This window comes from Maylandia zebra, linkage group LG16, assembly GCF_041146795.1.
Source record: "Maylandia zebra isolate NMK-2024a linkage group LG16, Mzebra_GT3a, whole genome shotgun sequence".
Taxonomy (NCBI): Eukaryota; Metazoa; Chordata; class Actinopteri; order Cichliformes; family Cichlidae; genus Maylandia; species Maylandia zebra.
Genome location: NC_135182.1, coordinates 27,584,115 through 27,607,078, shown reverse-complemented (window position 1 = coordinate 27,607,078; position 22,964 = coordinate 27,584,115). Strand labels below are relative to the sequence as shown.

The window sequence follows — 22,964 nt, the reverse complement described above, 5'->3', positions numbered from 1 at the left end:
ACAAAGCATGGATTAAAAAAAAAGATACTGGAACGCCATCATTTCCAAACTCTCACCTCTGCCTGTGTGCTGCAGGCAGTTACAGATGATCAGTTGACCTGAGGGTCATCCCGGCCTGCTGTGAGCACTCAATTTGACCACACTGGGAAGTGATAAGCTGACACAAAAGCCCCTCTTTTCCTGCAGGTTAGCGACCTCACTGCCAGCGAAGGACACCGTTACTCATCGCTCTGGTCACATGGCTATATGACATTTGACCCTGCTGATTTACAACCAGTTTTCCTTCCTGCATTCGAGTACTGAAACGTGTAGGTTAGCATGGCTGTCATCTGCTCACTTTCATCCTTGTCTATTTACAACGTTATGTCACACACACACACACACACACACACACACACACACACACACACACACACACACACACACACACACACACACACGTGAGCTGCAGATTTTGACAGGTGGCACTGTAACATCTCAGAGCCAAATAATGAAAGTGAGCTGTGGTATTAAAACGTAAATAATGTGTTAAATCAATTTGCCAACTACTGCAGCAGACTAGTTTTAAGAAGCAGACAGCAGTGTGATGAGCGTGCCTCAAGCACAAGTATAAATGAGGAGCTGCATCGGCATCACAGTTCAGCTGAGCGATGACCAACACGTTAGCCATAACCGAGGCCTGAGAGACAAAGGCAGCTGCAGACAGTCACTCTACAGGTTCATCTAAAGAAAGTGGCTCTCAGCTTCATCTTAGCTCGAGCAGAACTAAACAGCAAGTGAGTTTGAGCTTTCAGGGAAGGGCCGAAATGCACCGCTGTAAAAGAAAAAGGTACGCTTGAGTTACAACACAAGAAAAAACAAGAGCCTCAGAGTGAAAATGAAAGCAAAAAAATATTTTTCCTTATTATTTGTTTTTATAAGTGAGATTAAAATCTAACTCATCATCGTTATGTCAAGTTTTTAAATTAGAACATATCTAGTGCTGCTCAAAACAATGGGCAGTGAGAAGAAAACACCTAGTTTTACTTGGTGATTGTAAGACCCCCAGCTCACACTTTTTGGGGGAATTTCCTCCACTGAACTATCAGTAAACAGATCAAACATCCAGGTTACCAATGTTCGTTACTGTTCCTGGATATCACAGAGATCCCGCTGAAGGAATCAGAAGGAATCATACTGATGAAAAAATGTGATTTTGACACCTGAAGGAGGTACAAATGTTTATTCTGAGTATCTCCTGTACCTATGAAATTATGGGGGCTCAGAAATGCTGGAAAAATAATTAAAAGCCTTTTAATTTGGATAGATTTGTCACAGTATTAAGGTAGAATTATACAAATACACCAAAGTTATTTTTTATAAAAACTGCTGACAATGAGGGGGTCAGGTGGGGGCTGTTATTAATAATCCATCCATTCAATAGAACAAGCTCATTCGTCTGTCTTCGCACCTGTTTACTGTTTCAATGCTAACATGACTATTTACCACTTTTAACAGGCCACTCATTTCACTCTCTCACACACACACACACACACACACACAGCTTTGCTTTTGTGCAAACGTTAGCTGAGCCCCTGCTAGCCTTGCAGCCCTGACAGCTCCCAGCCAAAGCCCGCTCCCCCGCCCCTTCCCCGAGCCCGTGTTCCTCCGCCCCAGCTGACCGTGAACCTCTTTTTCCTTCTTCCCCCCCATAAAACAGCAGGCCGGCCTCGGTCTGAGAGCCAGACAGGGGTGTGTATAGGAATAAAAGCTGCAGCTAGCCCTCCTAGCAACCTTTCAATGAAACGTCAGTCCACAGCCGGGGCGGCACAAAGAAGAGAAAACCTGAGCAGGAGCCGAAACGGAGCAGCTTCATCACCCTTTCTTCTACTCACCATAACCTCCGCAGCTCGTCCTCACAGCCAGCCCGTGTCTCCCCGGGTAAATATCCTCACTTCGGCCTTAAATCTCTCCTGTGTCCGCCTCTCTTTCTCTCACTCTCTCCACCCGGAATGCTGCCTGCAGGACAAGAATGGGATCGTCGTGCGCAGGCGCAGTAGATGCAGGGATGATGTTGGCACTTGGAAGTCTGTCGCATGGCAATGCTGAAAAAAACAAAAATCCCCGACGGTGTGCAACACATAACACAACCTCTGGCGACATCTGGTGGACACACGGTGGCTTCACAAACGCGCATGTGTGTTTGTTTCTTTATTTGCGTAGATTTTCATACTTCAGGATTTTATGTTTGTTTAATTCCTTTAACTCCAATTTCCACTCAAACAAAACTTTTGGTTCTGTAAGAATTGTCTCCTGTAAGAGTAATAAAAACATCTCTTTACCTCTGCAGCAATTATCATGATTAATAATATTATTCAGTTCTCTAAAATATACAAATCTTCAATGAAAAGAAAATATCTACATGTTGATTCTCTTAAACTTGACTTTTAGATTTCTCAGGGTTGTGGGAGGGTTGGAGCCTATCCCAGGTAACATAGGGCGAGAGGTGGGGTACACCCTGGACAGGTCACCAGTCTGTCACAGAGATAGCACATAGAGACAGTCACTTTTAATAATTTCTATTATCAATCTCAAATGCTTTGTGATATTATTAATAATTAGACGTATGGAAGTGGACAGTGACGATGGGATCACTGTTGACAAGTTGCTTCTGCTGGGAAGCCATGTCTGTTGCCACTGCAATAGAGGGTGGGTAAATAAAGCTAAGAAATTGTTGATAAGACATTGGAAACTGCTTGTACAGCATTCAGAGACTTGTGAAACCACGTTTTAAGGTGTGAGTGTCTAATAGTAGTCTTGGTAAACTTGTAGTACTCCCAGTTAAAACTTCCCATAGGAGCAGTGACAGTGGGCGCTGCTGCTGTGAGAGGGAAAAGGGGAGCAGCCTCCACTGAGGATGGCCTAAAGTTAAACTGAGGGTTGCAGAACATCATCCTCTGAACTGTTATTTTTACTAAAAACGAATTTCCCTGACACTCCTACGCCAGGGCTGCAGATTGTCACCTCGAGTGGTACATTAAATGTTTTGGGAAAATTTCCTTGTTTGCTGGGATACAACCTGGCACAATGATCTACTTTTGCCCATTTTGAGAAATGGTGTTTGTGATTGATTAGTTATGCCTGTAGAGGTCTTTAGGGGGAGCTCTTGCCACCATACTGAAGATGTTGAAAGGAAAGCTATCCCACCATTTTCTCTCATTTATCCTCTTTTCAGGTATGAAGAGAGAATTTGTACAGCTGTACTATGAACTATTATGTGGGGAACTGTGTTGCTTGTATTTTCTAAACATGCTAACTGAAGTTTGGAAATCTTTTTAAGCTTTCTTTCAGTTTTCAGTGCTAACTGGTGCACCGTACAGTTAGCTAAGCTAAACACTGGCTTGGTGGCTGGCACAGAAATGCATGTCCCCAGAATATATACCACACATACGGGATATACTTTAATCATAGGAAACACATACAGTGTATGTGTGAGATTAACCTTTGCTATATTTCTGTGTCAAACTATCCACTGATATGCTTGTGTTTGTTTTATAACAAGGATTGGTATTAAAAAAGGGACAAATGACTGTAGATGTGTTTTATAAATGTTTATTTCCAGAACATTTGAGGTTCATAATCTATGTTTATGTTTTTTGATTTGTTTGTTTAATTTGTTGTCAAGTGTCTTTCAGCAAATCAAAGTTCACAGTGATGGATGTTGGACTGATACGAAGCAGATGCTCACAGTTGGTTTCAAAGGTTTCAGTCGTCAGTTTAAAGGTAAGCTAATGTATTCGATATTACTGTTATTCTGTATTTCTTTACTGGTGTCATGCAGGCTGGGGGTTGGAAAGCGGCCCCAATAGCCCTCGTAACATCTTCTTAGCTAAATGTAGCTAGAGCACAGTTCTCAGCCTGTCCAGAAAGACAACTGTAATTCACAGTACACATAATTTTTTGACTAAATGTTGAATGAGTCATTTCCCACCTGGCAATCCCACTTTAACACTGTCTGGAACTTCTTCTGAGTTTTAAAACAAACTTTCTGGAAAGCACTTTCCTGATTTTACTAGAAATATAATTTCCTTTTAACTGTCTTTCAATAGACTAAAAGAATAAATAATAAGACTAAAGTATAAAAAAAGATTGTTGGCACACAGGAGGACTCTATGAAACCCACACTAGCACCAACCAACCAACTCTGAACACCTTTCACTACCAAATGAAGTACAAAACAAGTAAGTCAAGAAAAATAAATTACAAAGAGTATTAACATTTAAAAATTGCCACAGTGGTTTGCCCTGTGATTGCCCTTCTTTTTCTCTACTTACTGCTGAAGAGACAGCCAGGAGGAGATTATAATGATGCAAAGGTAGGGTGAAACATGCAAAAGAATTAAACTAGTAAGTTTGAATTATGGATAGTAGAAGTGTCTCCATGGCACGAAGTATTTTCAGCATGAGGTAAAATCACTCCTCTGGAGTAGTCCATTACCAAAACCAGACCCTGGTACCAACAGCAGAACATGGATGGGTGGATCAGTCTATGTCAGGTGGCTGAAACAGACAGATTAATGTAGCTGTAAGTCTTGTATGAAAATTGGAAAAGAAATAAAGAACAGTAGTTGTTTCCTTTAGGCTGTTACATATGCAAAGATGTGGGAATGTCCTTCATCTATGTTTCTGTATCGAAAATGCTGTAAATAGCCTAAAACATCACCTGTTTAACATGATAGATCCTAAAGAGAAAAAACCTTTGCTGTGAATCACAGCCAGTGTAGAGCTGTTAGAAGAAACACAGCAGCAGATATCAGACATTCAGGGGAGCTCGTCACTCCAGCACCTGCAGACAGAGACACACCAACATGTAAGCTATTCTGCACTGCTGTAAAAATTAGGAACACTTTGAAAACACACATTCTTTACTGATGTGACTGGGTACCTACAGAGGGCTGAATTTAAGAACACCACAAAAACCAGCGTGAAAACAAAATTATACGACAGACTTGATTGGGGTGACTGTAGCTCAGGCGGTAGAGCAGATCGGAAGGTTGGTGGTTCGATTCCTGGCTAGTCTGCATGCCAAATATTGGGCAAGATACTAACCCCAAATTGCTCTCCGATGCATCCATTGGAATATGAATGTTAGGAAGAAAGCACTTAAAAAGTGTGCATGGGTGAATGCACAAGTTGTATAAAGCGCTTTGAGTGCTCAGAAGAGTAGAAAAGTGCTATATTTACATTTTCCTTAAATTTAATTACAGCAACTCAAAATGGCAATTAGTAGCTTGTGTGGGCGTGGCCAACGTGCTTGCTTGACAACATCAGGGCATGCTCATAACTGGATGATGGTTTACTGTATATCCTGGGGGATTGCTTCCCAGATTTGGACCAGGGTATCACTGAGCTCCTGGTCAGTCTGAGGGGCAACCTGGCAGCGTTGAATGGACAAAAAAAAAGTTCAAATATTTTTCTATTGGTTTTAAGTCACGTGAGAGTGGGAGCCTAATATAAGATAAAACCTTGCAATTTCAACAGCACATCTCAGTCTTTCTACATGATAAATGTGTAAATTACAGAGAAAATTCTGGTAGTTCACCTCCTATACTTTCCTGTATTTATAAAACATGGAATTTTTATTAACTTAACTGAAATTTCTACAGAAGACAATGAAAAACAGGAACCTTTCTGTCATATAACTACTTGTTAAGTACTTGAATGGCTGTGAGGGGGTCTTTATCTGCAGGGAAAACTGTAAAACCTATAAAACTACAGTTAAATTTTTTTCCCTTCCTTCACATTTTCCAAAGCCATTCTGCAGGACAGTTTTGGAACCTTTGCCAGGCCAATTCATGCCTGGGGACTAGATCTTTTGACACCTGTGCCTTAGACTTATTCTTATCGCTGCACATACCTCTATACTGGTTTTAAAATGTTCGTGACCTGAGTCAGAACAGAAATAGCCACATCAGCTTTAAAAGCCTCTTTTTCCAGGAATAAACTACAGGAGGTAAAACTGTCACATGAGAGTTTAAGTCAGTATTACAGGACTGAGTAAATGAGTCTCAGTCGGTGGGACTGCTCGTAAATTGAAGATGAAATCTGTCTCAAACTGAATGTGACTTTCTGCTTCAAGCTCTGAGCTGTGGGGAGGGCGTTTGACACGTAATTTGACATTTCCTCTGCACGAGAACAGATCATTGTTGTTCTACTTCAGTCTGAGACCGGAGATGAAGTGAACAGATACAAAAAGAATACAAAATAAATATGACAAAAAGCAACACTGATAATGCAAAACTGCAGAAAATGGTTGATATCCTGAATTTGTGAGTGAATATTGGAGGACCCTTTTGTGGTTTCCAAATTTTAATAATTTAATAATTCCAACTTGTTAAAAATGCGCTTTAGATGCTTTGATTTGCGCTAGTAATTTTTCTGGACTGATTCATACCAGCGTTGTTTTGATTATGAGTTATAATTTTGGGCAAACAGCAACTACAAATGCATTTATTTTATCATGATAAGTATTCTTGCCATGACAGCTACATAGTAGAGCTCAGAAACTTTAAAGGTTACTCAGTGTTTTGAGGTCCTACTGTTTCACATCCTGATGACAGAGATGTTGAAATAACTGCTGTTTTTGTTCTTATTTGTGGCTAACAGCTTTCTGCATATGAGCTCACCATGTCTAGTTTGCAAAAACAAAAGTGGTGATTATGAAACCGCTCAGCTTCATAACAGCTGCAAACTCCCTCCTCTCTTAATAGTTTGTTTGTAATTTGTTTTCAGCACCAAATAGATTAAAATGGGCGTTACACAGGGTGTAACATCAAGGGGACAGGTTTTCTGTGTCTGTGAAGGGGGACACATTTATACGTTTGGGATGCAAAAAATATAGCCTTTTGAATTAAAATTATTCTTTTTGATACACCTCAAATACTTTTAAATGAACAGTCATTGTCATGCAAGTTGAAAGATGGCCAAGCTTTAACACTGGAAGAGAATAATGAGCTACAATAAGTGGACTCATAGTTCTGGCTTCAAAGCACCTCCGCTACTTCCACTGGAAGAAAAGTGTTTTGACATTGATGTGATAATTATTCATTCTTTCATTCATCAAATTCTTTTGCATTTAATTATTAAACAGAAAAAGTGATCAGAGTTGGAAAATACAAAATATCTGACCGCTAAAAAAATTGATATATGGTTTTTACTGTCCATTTTATTAAATTCTATAAAATAAAAACCACTACCACAAATATTATGTTGTGCAACCTCGAGTGACTGTACTGGCATGTAGATTACATGTGAAATTAGTGAGATCCCCTCTATCTCCAGTTTAACTTTTCTCAGTCCACTGGATGGCGCCAAACATACCTTTGCTGAAAGTGTCGGTGGCCCTCTTTGTCGTGTTCAAAGTCGGGTTGTGGATGAGACAGCTCACGGCCTCGTGAGGACCTGCAGGGATTAGTAGAGTGCTGCGGGAGCTGTAAAGGCGGTCGTGATAATTCTGCATCGTTGTAGTTTGGATGTTCCTCGACTCTACTGATTGATGAGAGCTGGTATAGAGGAGGACCCATTGTATCTCAGGGGCAGGAAATCCTCCTTGGGTAGTGCACACTGCAGTCATTGTTTTCATATTAACATCTAGCCTGGGATTCTGATAAGGAACTGAGGAGAGAAGGGGACAGAAGACCATTTCCATCTTTCTAAAATTTTTTGAATAAAGAAAGTGAATATTACTCTAACAGGAGTAGCGATTCTTCATGCCAGATTCTTCAGAATGACATAACCTCATCAGTCCTTCGACTGGATGAGGTGAATATGTATAATTCCTGAATAGCTTGTGCACTTCAAGCACATCTTGACTGTTTGATTTAAAACCCACTGTGGTTGTGCACAGAGCAAAAATACACAAACTGTGTCTTTGTCCAAAATGATTTGAACCTAGCTGTCACTTGATTACCGATAAATAATCATTACAATCACTAAATGCAAATATTAGCATTGTCACTGTTGGCAGTGCCTGAAAGGAGGAAACTACACATTCTACATTAACCACAATAGCATAAAATCAATGTCATCTCCACTGACTGTAGGTGCTTATTTATATGACAATATAACTTCTCTTTCTTATTTTTGTGAAAAAGACTGAAAACCTTTCTTACCACCGATCTGTAAAGTTACTTGGCAGATCTGTGTGTGTTCCAGGTGGTATTTCTTCATCACGCTGCCGTCCAAGACTGCCGCAAAAGCCCAGAAAGTCCTTTCGTTATCTTCAAGAGTCAGGTTTTTGATTATGATGCTGATATTTCCTCTAATTATGTCCTGAGGGAAGGCTGTGACTCTGTGTTTATAGTAGTCATTTACATGCTCAGCCATCTTTCTTCCTTCATTATAGGAATACAACACAAAATCCCTGTTATCTTGCCAATAAAAACGAACATTACTCCAGTCCGTGATATTTTTATTTTGTATACTACATTCGAGGACTGCTGAGTCGGTGATAGTGGTGTTAACATACACCAGTGTTGCATTACCCACTGAAACTGGAAAAAATAAAATAAAATAGACAACTGTTAATGATTGCTACTTCCTCAAATCCTGTGACAGTCTAATACCAAGTACTCTTATCTTTAAAATGAATTTCTTCTCAGATAAGCCAAACGGTACAGTTCCATCATGTACACAAACACGCACACAGCTTTGAATGAAAATGGTCTTATAAAAAGGTGATAGCTTACCGATCGTGAGACTGAAAAAAAGTACAAATAGGATCAACATTTTTGTGAGCCTTTTGTCAAAGAGCAGCGAGTAAAACACGTGTTAGTGAGCACGGACACTAAAAATGAGGTCATGTGCAATGGAGACTAACAAGATGCCATCTTTTGACTCGACAGTCTTCATCGGGCCTTTCCCCCCAGAATGACTAGTAATAAAGTCTTCATAATACCGAAGTAAAGCTCGGCTGCGGAGAGCAGCTAATATCTGCATTATCAGTGCCCTGTGACTACATAAAGCCTACGTGCTTTGGTTGCCATTGAAGAGGAAGTGAGAGTTGGGTAACGTGTCAGAGTATTAAAGCAGAATATTAAACCAAGTGTACTCTAAGGAGACTCAATAATCTGAGCCTTTCCGACATCGAGAGCTAGAAAATAAAACAGAAGAGTGAGCTGATATTCTCTGTTCAGCTCTGCACGACAAGCTTCCACTCTCTGTCAGACAAAGACGTTCAGATGACTTCCTTAATATTGAGAACCACCTGCCATTAGATGCAGATATGAAATCAGTTTAATATGATAGAAAAGGAAGAACATGACTCACGTGTGTTTACAGATCCAACCATGATACCTGACAGTTTTTCCATTGCCCGCCTAACATAGAAACAGTGTGTGTGAAAACCAACAGGGGCCGAAAGGTAAGATTCTCAAATGGATATCTCATGGTTAGACAAAATAGAAAAACTGTTGCATCAAAAAAAATCACACAACTTCCTGTTGCTCTATTTGCTCTTTTTTTCTTCATTGATTTTGAAGTTGTTTTGTCTCTCTTACGTTTAGCTCCTTTGATCTTCACTTTGATCATTTTTTGCCTTCTTCTCAGTCTGTTCGCTTGCTCTGTGTTCAGTAATCTTCTTGTTGATCTGATACAGGCAGTTTAATTTACACTGCTTTCTGTGGTAGTATCTTTGGTTTCCATTGTTTTTGTATCTTCAATCACCGTACACACACTGCCCACTTTATTAGGTACACCTTGCTAGGTCCGGTGTGAACCTCATTTTTCATTAAGAATTTAATTCTTCATTAAACAAAATACTGGAAATATTCGTCAAAGATTTCAGTTCATATGATATTATACATGATAGCATCACACAATTGCACCAAATGTGTGCACTGCATCCATGATGTGAATCTTTTGTTCGTTAACTCGCGGTGTTATCTTGTTTGGGGCAGCCATGGAAAGGGATGGACATGATCAGCAACAATACTCAGGGTAGGCGGAGTGTTTAAAGCTCATTTGGTGCTAATGGGCTGAAGGTGTGCCAAGAAAATATTCCCCACCCCATTACTAGTCCACCACTAGCAGGAACCGCTGATAAAGGCAGAATGGGTCTGCGTTTTTATGTTGTCTACATCAAAGTCTGACTTGACCATCTGAATGTTGCAGCACAAATTGAAACTCATCAGACCAGATATTGTTTTTCCAGTCATCTGTTGTTTAGTTTTACTGAACCTGTGTGAACTGTACTCTCAGTTTCCCGTTCTTAGCTGACAGGAGTGTCACCTGGCTTTATCGCCTGCTGCTGTATCCCATCAGCATCAAGATTCTGCATTTGCATTTGGACATACTCTTCTGCATTCCCTTGGTTGTAATCGTGGTTGGTCATTTGAGTTACTGTTGCCACTCATTGAATATTTGCTCTCTTACAACCCAAGAGATGTTTGTGTTGGAAAATGATAGTAGATTGTCAGTTTCTGCCTGGCAACAACCATGACATGTTCATAAAATTAACATAAATCACCTTTTCTCCCCATTCTAATGCTCAGTTTGAACATCAGCAGGTTGTTTTGATCATGTCTATATGACGAAATGGATTTAGCTGCTGGCACTTGATTGGCTTACAACCACGCGTCAGTGTCAGCTTCACGGGATGTTTTTGGTTTGTTGTTTGTGTTTCAGTCAGATATGAACATCTTCATCCTGCACCATCATCATAACTAATCATGATAAAAATCAAAGTGAAATAGTATACTACTGTTATGGAAACTACTAATATTAATATATAGTATGTTATATAATACTATTTTAGGTCATATTAGGGCCTTGGAAGCACATCATTGGCAGGTTAGCAACCTTTATATTTTACCCACAATGCACTTGTACTTCAGTTGTCTTTGTTTTGCAGCCAGAAACCATGGCAGCAAAGCAAAGAAAGTCAGCAGTGTTGCTTTATGATGATGCCAAAATGTAAACTTTATTTCTCAAGCCTGTATTACAAGAACGAATCACCGTCAGCACATATATTCTCCTTTTTGCAACTGTCTGCTGGCTGCAGTTGTTAGTTACCAGAAATATTGGTGAAGCACAGTAGGTTTTTGTGGTCCATGGATCCTTTTTTGTTTTTGTTTTCTGCCACAGATGTATTCTTGCTGACCTTCTGTCTGGGACATAAAGCAGACTCAGTTTGTTGAAGTGAAAGCAGTTCAATTTTTTCCTCTTTGTTTCCTCAGGCATAGTCATCAAAAAGGAAAACTTTGTAACTGATTATAAAATGGCAATGATATCTCAGAAGTAATTAAGAACCAGTCAGACAGCTTGATTTAAGTAGTTTTCTAATAATGTAAGCAGAATGCAGCTAATTTCAGAATTTACTAAACAGCTGTTTTTGTCCTGCTAAGGCTTTACACACCAGAAGCGTTTCATAAAAACGTCACGTAATTCCGAATTTTACGGATCCAAACATGCTGTGTAGCCTAAATACACACTGAATGTGTTTGCAGAAAATTCATCCTCAAATAATACACTATGAAAAAAAGGAGTTGACATCAAGCAATGATGAGCTAGTCCTGATTTTAGTAAACCAAAAAAGGAACAAACAGAAATTCTTTGTTCCTCTCATTCTCAAGAGAAAGGAGCAGCATGCAGAACTTCATGTTGGGATCCAGGAGCTGAAGCTTTATTGCGATTGCTTTTGCGCATATTTCTGGATGTCAGTGGGGCCAGTTGAACTCTTGTTAGCAGAGAAATGAGACCATACTTGAGGAGGCAGAGAAATAATTTCAAGAGCCGATTGTGACACAACAACAATCAAATGTAACACCATGTTCAACACTTTGACTGTGTCACCACCAGACAATGATGTGATTGGTTAGATGTGTTTGCATGCAACCGAAACACTGGAAAAATTTAGCTTAACTTCAAAAAATTAACGTTGCAAATTCCTCCTACGTAATTTCGTGTTGGGTTGCATCAAGAATAGGTGAGTCATAAAATATTTTTAGTGGACGATATATTTGCACAGATTTTATGTTTCTTGTGTGTAGAGGCTTTTACTCAGAAAAACCACCAAACTCTTTTTAAACAGTAAAAAAAATAAAATAAATTGGGGAACTGATTAAAGTTTTGATTGCTGTCCCCCTGATGTGACCCACTGGTTATGTTTTACTTTGAATTGAAGAAGTATTACACAGTTTAGAGAACAGAAACACAAACAATGTCACAACACAACAGTCTATCCAAATGCAGAGCAGTGGGTCTGTTAAATGAAGCATTCTTGTAAAGCTTTTTGTTTTTAATCATTTATGAGCTTCCTTTTCAATTCATGAATGAGCATATAGAGCCACAGCTCCACCTTAGATAGACTGGGTGCTAGGCTAGGTTTTTGTACTTTTCCAGCCCTGGACTACATGATATCTGCCACTGCAAGCTACAGTAAGTAGGTCCTGATTTGTTTGCTATTGAGGGACCAAGTTGCACCACATAGTGGTGCATAATGTGAGCCAAATTGGTCCTGGGTATCCTTTAAAAATATTTTTATTGCATTTATGTTGGTCATTTGAACCACATAGTTTCATTTTTTTTCTCCATAAGAAGTGAGCTTGAGTCTCTTCCTAAAACCTTAATTTTTTCTATCTATAAACCATATATAAAAAATATATAATATTCATCTAATTGGGATACTTTTATTCTTTATACTGTGTTAATCATAAGAGCATTTATTTATTTATTTTTTAATTCAGGTATTTATTGTCTGCTTTTCAGGCTACTGTCAGTGAAACAAAAAAGTCAAAATAAGACATGAGCCCAGAATTGAAGCATGTTTTGATTTATCTGCTTTAATATTTTATTTTGAGTGACCTGTGGAGCAGTATGGAGAAAATCATCTACATTATTAACACATACAGGTATCATTTACAGTATCCTTCAGTCATAACGAGAATGAGAGCCAAAAAATAAAATTAATTAATAAGTAATTAATTAATAAAAGAAAATGTTTTTCTGTTTTTTAACGTTTTTTTCCCTTATGTAGTTGAAACTACATTTGCACATGCTCAAACGCTTCCTTCCTGTTTCGTCATTCTGTACATATCATCCTGCTGCTGACAAAAGGACGTTCCTTTTACTATAAATGGAAATGAGTTGTTTCTCCACGTTGTTTGGTATGTCTGAAAATTTGTTATATGCCTTCAAGACACTGCAAAAATGTATGTGAAGCAAAGTGTGCGTATATGTACTTCTTTTAGCATGGTGACCTTTGTGCTTATGAAATCTGCTCTTTCTATTAATCCAGTTTATAATATCATTATTTACTAATCTCATCAGCTGTCTTGTTAGTTGTTACATTCAGCGATAAAAATGTTGCGTGAGACGTGAAAGTAGTTCGAGTGTCGTGGGAGAACTCTTTTTGTCTGATGACCACGTAAGCCAACAAAATAGTGGCTGTCATTTGTCAGCCTAAAAGTTGAAGTGTTGCCTTGGAAGTGAGATCCTGAACCTAAAGGTTGCTCTATGCATCTAACTGTGTGTGCATGTGGAGGGTTAAAAAAACAAAAGGTGACGTGGCCTAGCAGTTAGCTCCATTGTGTGAAGTCTAAGGTATTGTGCAGTTTAGCTCACTGGAGCTGTTTTCCTACTGAGGAAAAGAATAATCTGGTTGAATTAAAGCTTAAAATAAACTGGCTGAAGGGCAGAGCAGGGGAGCTGGAAAACTGCACAGTTGGCAGCTGCGTAGGGTGAGGCTCGGCTGCTCAACCACATCGTGCTCAAACCGTTCATAGAGTGGGTCTACAAGTAGGCCCACTCCGCTACCAGCTGGTTAACCAGCCTGTGATTGCAAAAGCTTCTTTGTGCCTATTACCATTAATGTAGGTCCCATTTAAAGTCTTTGGTGTTGACCTCATCAGGCCATTTTACCAGAGTCCTCACAAAGATATCGCTTTGTATTAGTTCTGGTGGATCACGTAATCTGATATCCCAAAGCAGTGAGGCTGCGCACCGTTTCTGCAAAGAGTGTTGCACAAGCACTGTTTCAGGTCATCTCCCATTCTTCATCCTGAAAGATATACTGACTGACCAGGGTACATGGTTCATGTCTTGCACACTAAAGGAGCTGTATGAATTATTGGGCATTAAATCTGTTTGGACCAGTGTCTACCACCCTCAGACTGACGGGTGGTAGACACTGAACAAGACTTAAAAGCCCATGATTCATAAGTTCATTCACGAGGATAAATGCAGTTGGGATCGCCACAAAGTGCTTGTATTATTCCTTTCTTTTAGCTCAAAGTTACTTGCCAATTGGTAAGGTCTCGTTGTGGTCACGTGGTGGCGTTGACTATAACATCATACTGTCAGACAGGGGAGGAGCCACACAAATATATCACCTCAAACTCTTAAAAGCATGAAGAGAGGCTGAAACCGCTTCTCTGGTGAGCCTGGTGACGGTGAGAGATGAGTTGGGGCTGGCGGTGCATAATTCCACGATTCCTGCCTCCCGCCATTGTGGCAACCATCTCACACAGCCCCAGAGAGCAGAGTAGCAGAGTAGCGGTGTTTTGCAGATTTGTTCTCCACCCTGCTCAGCTATACTAGTCTCATGACCAAATAATGACTCCGATATCTGCGAGTCTAATGATAGTCTTATGAGCACTATTTTGATACACACCCTATTGGTTACTTGAGCATAAGTGGCAAATTGTTCAGAGGGAATTGGCTGAAATGCTAAAAATGGGAGTAAAGCAACGTGGTGTAGCCCCATAGTTCTTTTTGTGAAGAAAGATGGCTCTATATAGTTTTGTGTTGACTACCCTAAGGTGAATCAAGTTTCACAGTTTGACACTTATTCCATGCCCTGGGTCAACAAGCTCCCTGACCAGTTAGGCACTGCTCACTTTTTCTTGATGTTGGATTTGACCAAGGGCTACTGGCAGATTACCTTGCCCTGCCTGAGTCCAAGAAAAAAACGGCTTCGTGCAGGCTCTCCGTGGGGAACCCTTGCTCTACACGCCGAACTTATCTCCTATTTTGAACTCTTTACACAGGCTCCTGATGTATTTTAAGACTAATTTTAAAATACTTGTACTTACATACCGAGCAGTAAACGGAGCAGCTCCAGTCCACCAGTCCCATTTGGACGTAACTTTTATTGCATTATAACTTGCATTTTTTTTCCATTTTACCAGCTGATTAGTTAGGCTTAAACAAGTCTTCAGGTTATGACGTCTGAATTGAGTGAATCTAAATGGACTTCTTTTAGTCTCAATTTACTGTATAAAGTACAATAAAGTACTACGTTCCACAGGTCAGAAAGTATTTTACGAGATTCAGAGCTCTACTGTCTGGAATGTTGATTTTTTTTTTTTAGCTGGATGTTTCTCTGTTTCCCTGCAGGTCTGCTGTTCTGGTTCTTGGTGCCAGTTTCATCAGAAACAAATGGAACCAGAGGGGCACCGCTGGTCCTTCAGTGCCATCACAACCTCAGCGAAAAGTTCATTCCTGAGCAAACCTCCATATACTGGCAAAGTAATTCCAGCGTTCTTCATGTTTTTTCAAAAGGACAAGAGGAATTTCAACACCAAAGTGAGTCATTTAAAAACAGGACTGCAATTTTCCGCGATCAACTGGCCTCTGGCAACTTCTCCCTTGTCATCAATCCGCTGATGCTGAAAGACGATCAGCTCAGCATCGAAGTTGCTTACATACCAGAAAGCAGGACGCTCTGCCAAACCACTGTTCATGTAGCAGGTATAGTTCACCTTAATTAACATGGATGCAAATATCAGTATTTGTTAAATATGTGAAATGCAAACTGTATGTCCAATGGGATTGAAAAGATGAAACCCTTCAGGCAGTGTTCAGGCACATATCTTAAGAATAATAAAACAGGTGGCTCGTGATGATCATTTCGAGTGCTGCATGTATTTATTCACTGAGTTGAGTGATGATTGAGGGATAAAACTAGTGACTAGTTTATGTTTTTGTTAATTTGTACAATAATGATCTCTGATTTCTTAAAATTTGTATGAAAATTCTAACATTTATACATGTGAAAAATCTCTGACTCATTTCCAGCTCGTTTTGAGATGCCAAATATCGTGGTCAACACCATAGATATGATGGCTATGTGTGCAACAAAGGGGGGCTTTCCTGAACCAGAGCTATCATGGATCTCCGTGGACCACGAGGGACATGAACGTACACTTGAACCACCTGATGTCCAGACCCTTGAGATCTACAAGGAAGATGACGGCACCTACAGAGTTACCAGTACTGCCAACATCAGAGGATCACAGAAAGTTACATGCAGCGTTTACAACCCGACTTCAAAGGAGACATTGAGTGTAATTAAAGACGTAATTACAGGTACTCCAAGGATCATTTTTGCTTTTCAGCCTGAAGTTGACTTTTCAAATAAATTCAGAATCCATATCCATAGGTTTGAAATAGATATGTAAACCACTGTGTTTATTAATCAACCAACAATGACAAAAACATAGAATAACTTGAGGTTCAACTCCTGAGGCAGAACTCTAAGTCTTAAGTCACAGTTCATCTTAAACACAGACAAAATTTTTTTTATATATATATATATGTAATTTTGCTGTAAATTTAAAAACGCACTGTGAAATTTGAAACTGCCGGAATTACATACATCTCATCCCAGAATAACATCAATTGTAGGTCTGTTTCCCTGTAATTTCATGTCATCGAGCCAAAAGCCTTGACAAGCCTAGAAAATAACCTAATTCTCCATTGCAGACTTAGTAGTAGCAAATCTTTTATAGATACAATTTGAGTGAATGAATTCATAATTATATTAACACTAATCTCTTCAAACCAGAGAAGTTCTTAAAGTAACTTTTTGAAAAAAGTGTGGCCCCCAACAATCCTGATTTGAATTACAGTAGCTTACAACGTTACCATTTTCATGCAAGAGAATTCAAGATGCACATCAATTCCCATCAGTTCGTGGAAGCTTTCTGTGTTTCATTCATACAGATTCCCATGAGCAGTTAACCTAAAGTTCAGTTTACAGTGCTGTTTAGATTTAGATGATTTTTGCACTAAGGATTAATTTTGTGTTGAAGTTGTAGGTAAAGTAACACAACTGACTGTTGTAACTGTGTCTTGTTCCTGATTTACAGATGAAGGCTGGAGTCTGCCTTTGGGAGCTGTTCTTGGAGTACCGGTAATACTTGCAGTAATACTCGGAGCAGGAGCCACCATTGGCTGCCGAAAAAGGAAAAGTCTGTAAACTTTTGAATTTTGCTCCTTTTCCTTTGTAATTATTAATTATGTAATTAAATGTTTAAAAATTGGTTACATCAAATACTGTGCGGAGGATCAGTAACAGCAGTACTGAGTAAAATGTATGACTATATACATCATTAGAAAATGACAAAGTGACTCTGACCCCTTAGCAAACTCTGGTTGCTGGGTAAAAATGTGTTATTACTTGATTGGCTGGTGAGTGGTTGCTTGCATTTGCTATGAAAAAGAGAGTGCTACACCATAAGGTTGCTGCACTTGCCTGTAGTTTGCAAGAAAGACGTCCACTTATCTGCAAATACTACCCAAATACTCTTCGAGTTTTAATGAAAGTGTGTAAAGTTTGACACAAACTGGAAACTGACAGTTTCCATTTAAAGTAAAAAAAAAAACACATTTGCAATGCTTGCAGACAAGTTGGTGTTTTTCATGCAATCACAAGGATTTTTTTTGTGTGGCACCGTATATTTCTTTGCAACCGATTTGACACTAGTGACTGGCAGCAACAACTGGACAACTGAGTACATACTTATTTTGCTTTTTTCTTCCTTTAATTTGCAACCTCTTTGAGAGAATGCACCAGGTTTAAACCGCTGTGGAAAATTAGTATCAATCTCTTAATTTTAGCTCACCTTCTGAAGCACTTACCAATGAAAGCTACAACACAAAGTTTGTGAGAGAGAAACATTTCAGGGTGTAAAATAACCTCAAACTATAACTTCATGAAGACCACTTTTCCTCCATTGGAACTCAGAACACGAAATTAAGCACAGGCACAGATGTCTCTGCTCTGTGTCAACCCTTTACGCTGTTGAGATCCATTGGAAAAAGATCCACACATATGCCGTACACAGCTGCTCTGTTGAAAGTTAATACATGAATCATTTTTCTTGCAGGGAGAGACTGTTCAGGACAAAGCCTACAACAACTGAGCGCCAATGAACCTGCACCATTGGAAGACAGCACTCCTGATCCTGCAGCTGTTGTAGTTGATGATGTAGCTAAATAAAGGGAAAACACTAAATAGAAGACATAGCAGGAACTCATGTTTCTGAAATAAAGACCTCATCTATGGAGGACCACAGAGCCACACACACCGAAAAATAGTGTTTTTATTTTAAATTCAATTATTAAATAATAAATAACTTTATTAACGTTTGAATAAGTAAAATAATAAATAAATGAATCTGTAAATGAATTTACAAATGCATAACTTATTGTACAATTCATTATTAAAGCAAAAAAAGTCCTTACTTGATGCACGTGGCTCTTGTGGTGCTCCATATGTTAGCATGTTACCTTCAACAGGTGGTTATAGGCTGAGTCTACAAGCGCACACTCGGAGGATCAACTCTACATTTCACTGCAGGGCCCCTTCATTTTTCACAATCGGTGTTGGGCAGAATGTAAATACATAGGCTGAAATCTAAATTTTACATTTGATGTTTACATCTAAATTATTTAGCTGTAACAAAACAGGAATAAAATGTAGGACACGGAAACTAAAGTTCAAAATTTGAAGAAATAGATCACACGCAGTTTACTGATGGATCGAGATATTAGTTACCCAGATAGCATCAGACCCCAAGGTGGATCTGCCCTGAATACAGTGTATTAAATAAAAACTTTTTGTAGCAGTTTATGAACATTACGTTGTTTTAATGAGTATTTAGTAAAATTTAAATGTCTCAATTAAATGTTACAAACCTTTTTTCTTTAAAGATAAGATAAGATAACCTTTATTAGTCCCACACGTGGGAAATTTGAGGGTTTTGTTATTTCTACCGTTAGTGGATACATATCCTTAGATTTGCTTTAATGTCTCCCAGTTTAATCATTTCTAATATGAGCCAATCCCACTTTTACTCACAGATGATGGATCTCTTACAGCCACAACAGAGACGTTTCAGAGCAATTTCACGTATAACTCAAAGAATGCAGGGCAGCTTTCCAAGTCTTTAAAGAATGTAAAGCTTTATCAGTAAAGGCAAATGTCTTGTTTTTTATAGATTTTAAATATTTCAGTATAGTTTTGGGAGGATGTACACAGATGATGATTCAAAATATTGTGACGTTATAAACCGATCTGGGTAGGATGAGCTGGAAAATTAGGAGAGGAAATAAAATATTCAGTTAGTTGAACTGGTTGAAATTCAGTTTCTACTGTTAGAGTATTTCCTGCAAGAAACGTAATAACAAGCGATCAAAGCTGTCATCATGATATCAAGGGCCAGATTAGGCCGAGATGTCAGTGTTACGATGCATTTGCAAAATTGCACCCATGCAAGTGGAAAATTATTTTGTTGATCTATTAACGGTGCACTGATTTCCATGCAAAGATGCAGTCAGTACATCTTAATGATTACCTGACTTGAGTGGATTAGCGGCTCAGAAATAAGCACACAGTGAGAGACTGTGAGGGAGCGAGTGACAGCTCTGCAACATCACAGATCACTTTTGCGCGGTTTCTTTTTTTCGCAGATTGGTTGTATGCAAGTCTCTTTCAAAGAGGCTGCTATTAGTGGGACTCAGAAAGATCAAGTGCATTAGATTGACAGTCTTACCCCATATACGCAACATTCACCAGAGAGCAGGTGAAGGAGAGAGATGGCATCAAAGTTAAAGAGAGGCGGAAATCACACCTCAAACGTGCACGGCCATGTGTGTGCGTGATGGATGCGCTAATTAAACACATAGCAATACACTTCTGGTTCTGTGCAAGCAGACTCCAATCCAGACACAGTTTATAGTAGAGCCTATGATACCTTTTGGTGGATCAGGTTGTCGGTCAACCCACTGAGACTGATTTGAGTATGTCAGCAACAATATGTCAGCAATCAGGCTTAATGTGCAGTGTAATCAGATTGCAATCAGAGTACCTGTAGCTGCTTTAAAAACATAGTTTAAAAATATATTTAGTTGAGTTTTAAAAGCTTAAAGTCATTTTAGTCTCATCTTCACTCATACTATATATTCACATTAAGAAACAGAAGCAGCATTAAGCCACAGCTGCACAAACCACCCAAAAGAAGAAAAAAACACAGCTTAATGTTAAATAAAAGAGATCAAACATCCAGCTATGAGTGAATAAACACTGATGAGGAGTCCGGTACCACCTGTAGCAAAGCCTCCACCACCATCAGCACAATCAGGTTTAGAGTACACTGCAGACGGGCCTTGATCGATACTGGGATGCTCAGTTTTGGTTTCATTATTCTAAAAATGCAACGCTTTGAATCTTTAGATATCATTAAATTCTGGTACCGGTGTGTGTTTTTCTGTAGTTTTGGGGCCTGATTCGATTATTTTAGCATTCTAGTGTTAAACGTTTTTGAATTTTTTCTGCAAGAGTTATTAATTGAGGCAAAAATGGGAGCAAAATCCACAAATTACTGCTTACAGGTGTGGTTAGTTCGGTCGTTGGTTTTCTAAACACAGATGCAGTCAATTCAATATGACATACTCAGTCTGCCAAAGGCAATGCAATTTCAAGCACGGTCAAAAAATAAGAGATGGTAATTTAAGATAATTTTCTAGCAGGACAGGTGCAGAATTGTAATTGTAAACAGAAAATGAAGTAAATTAATATGGAACGTGTACGTTAAATATAGGCCTACAGTGGCAGTCTAGCAGAGAATCATTATAATGGAGACAAACTTCAGTAACTGACAGAGTCCAATGTACGACTGTAAGAAGTAACAATTGGACATCATGTTTTGATGATGGGAAATGTGTGATTGAAAAAAAATGGGTTTGCTGATTTCGTGGGGGAATGTTTGGCGTGTGGTGGATCCGAAATTTGATTCCTTTCAGGGTTGTACATTTTTATTCCTTATATTTTTTGATTGACTTAATTGTTGTTTTGAATGTGTTGCTGTATGGAATATGCAGTAGGAATGAAAAGGGAGTGGTGAGAATTGTGCCTGGGTTGACTGTGTTTAGATCCATTGGTACTGTCTTTGGTTGGGACTACAGTACACAGGAATGTAGTCATTCATCTCCCCTCACTATTTCCCCTGTTTAAGGTAACTGCCATGCACAAAACTCTACAAACTTTTTTACTCCATCATCATTGTTCATTGTAAGGGAAGAGGTGAATGGTGGACTGTTTCAGCTGTGTAAGCTAGCTTTTAATACTGTCCCACCATGTTGAATGATGTTTTTTCTGCCACTGTCTGTATATTTAAGTTAACTACTGAAAGACATACAGAACTAAAGTATTATTTAATTACTGTGGAAAGGCAGTGTCAGCTAAAATATGTGAGTTAATTAGATGTATTTATCTTATGTCACAGTTCATGTTGTGCACTGCCTGAAGTCTTCTCATCAGCTAATGCAGAAAATAACAGTAACTTTGTTTGGAAACTGTGGTTCTGAGACAGAGTTTATCATTGCAGAGAGAATACGGGTTTGGTTGTGTCTATTGTAGCTGACACTCTATACAGAAGTCGAGAGCTGCATGTAAGTATCTTCATTCATCTCCAGTTTGAGGGCACAACATATGCACGTATGCGTTTTTGTGATCTATATCTCACACACTGTCAGAGCTGTGAACTCCATTACATGGACTGAGCAATTCTTGCAACTGAAGCCACGGTATGTTGAAGACATTTTGTTGATTCATTTTGAGTTTTGTTGATTTTTAGTAAATACTGACATTACTTTTTTGTGTTTTTTTGTTTCACAAAGTTTGCAATGTGTTAGTACATCTAGCCCATACTGTCACTTATTCTAGCTCTGATTTAAACCTCTCTCTGAGTAAGCAGAGGGCTGCAGTGCCTTGTGGTGACTATTGTTGTGATTTGGCAATGAATAAATAAATTGATATTGAAATCAGTGTTAATGACACATCGCTCTCTCTCTCTCCCTCAGCGACTGTAGTGCGTTTGTGCAGCTTCCTGTATGAACACTCATGATACAATTGCACAAACTTGCCTGGAAGTTCAGGTGTTTAGTGGTGGTTCTTGGAAAGGGCAAATTCTGCTTCTGTGTTTTTTTTTTTTCTTCTAAAAGCTGAGCAGGTAAATCACTTCAGCTTCAACCATCATCTGCACACACAGTGGGCACAGTGTCAGACACTCAGAAAAAAAACCCCTAAATATGTGACTTTAAATTTATATGCTGCCGTGCTTCCTGTGCATTTGAAGAAGCTAAGAGTGCAAACTAAACAAAATCAGTGACACACAAAGACAACTCACACACATTCATACAAGCACTTTATATGTAACATGCACACTCTGATGGACATACTGGAAGCTTTACATATCTCAGCTGGCTTGAGAACATACTGGTGTTCCCCAAGGAGAGGTGGAGGGAGAGGGAGGGCTGGGTGCCTCTGCTTAGACTCGTGCCTCCACCACCCAGATTGAGATAAATGACATTCCATGGATGGATTGATGCACAGCTTTTTTCCTGGTTGTCCAAACTAGGAGCCCCCTTCACAGTCTTTGGTTCACTGGTATGATTTAAAACAGACACTGACTTTGGTGACACCTCGTGGTAGACTAAAACATGTCATACAGCACATGTTCACAACATCCATTCTTTCACTTTCACATTCCACGTGAGATTGTTAAAAAAACACCCTTGGTTTATGCCTGGTTTGTGGCTGTGGCGGTATTTTGTTTTCCCAGAACTGCATGAACCCAAGGTACTTTGCTGCAGACACATCAAGTGCTGTAAAACATGGTGTGAAACAGACTAAAACTAGTCTTC

At 39.2% G+C, this 22,964-nt stretch overlaps 2 protein-coding genes and 1 non-coding gene across 10 annotated transcripts in view; 1 reads left to right on the top strand and 2 right to left on the bottom strand.

The window, feature by feature from the left end:
• clasp1a (cytoplasmic linker associated protein 1a) overlaps window positions 1-2,037 on the bottom strand; it is a 97,740-nt gene extending 95,703 nt beyond the window's left edge. The window contains exon 1 of the mRNA XM_076875200.1: window positions 1,875-2,037. The gene's annotated coding sequence lies outside the window, so the exon portion shown is untranslated. The remainder of the gene's footprint in view (window positions 1-1,874) is intronic.
• Window positions 1,515-22,086, top strand: LOC101472484 (CD276 antigen homolog). Of its 8 annotated transcripts, none has more exons than XM_076875198.1 (8): window positions 1,515-1,920; window positions 2,005-2,176; window positions 3,665-3,762; window positions 4,143-4,220; window positions 15,372-15,725; window positions 16,053-16,343; window positions 17,126-17,169; window positions 18,146-22,086. In XM_076875198.1, the coding sequence occupies exons 2-8, from the start codon at window positions 2,076-2,078 to the stop codon at window positions 18,179-18,181; spliced, it is 1,002 nt and encodes a 333-aa protein (XP_076731313.1). In that variant the 5' UTR covers window positions 1,515-1,920; window positions 2,005-2,075; the 3' UTR covers window positions 18,182-22,086. The 8 variants fall into 8 exon arrangements, with proteins under 8 accessions (XP_076731313.1, XP_076731310.1, XP_012777858.1 ...); XM_076875195.1 differs by having other exon boundaries at window positions 17,126-17,227; XM_012922404.3 differs by lacking the exon at window positions 4,143-4,220 and having other exon boundaries at window positions 17,126-17,227.
• On the bottom strand, window positions 3,576-9,049 carry LOC101472967 (uncharacterized). The gene is made up of 5 exons (XR_013093607.1): window positions 8,726-9,049; window positions 8,150-8,530; window positions 7,359-7,652; window positions 4,702-4,824; window positions 3,576-4,538 (listed from the first exon to the last, which is right to left on the bottom strand). It is a non-coding gene; the product is annotated as an uncharacterized LOC101472967 (transcript).
• Window positions 22,087-22,964: the final 878 nt, after the last annotated feature.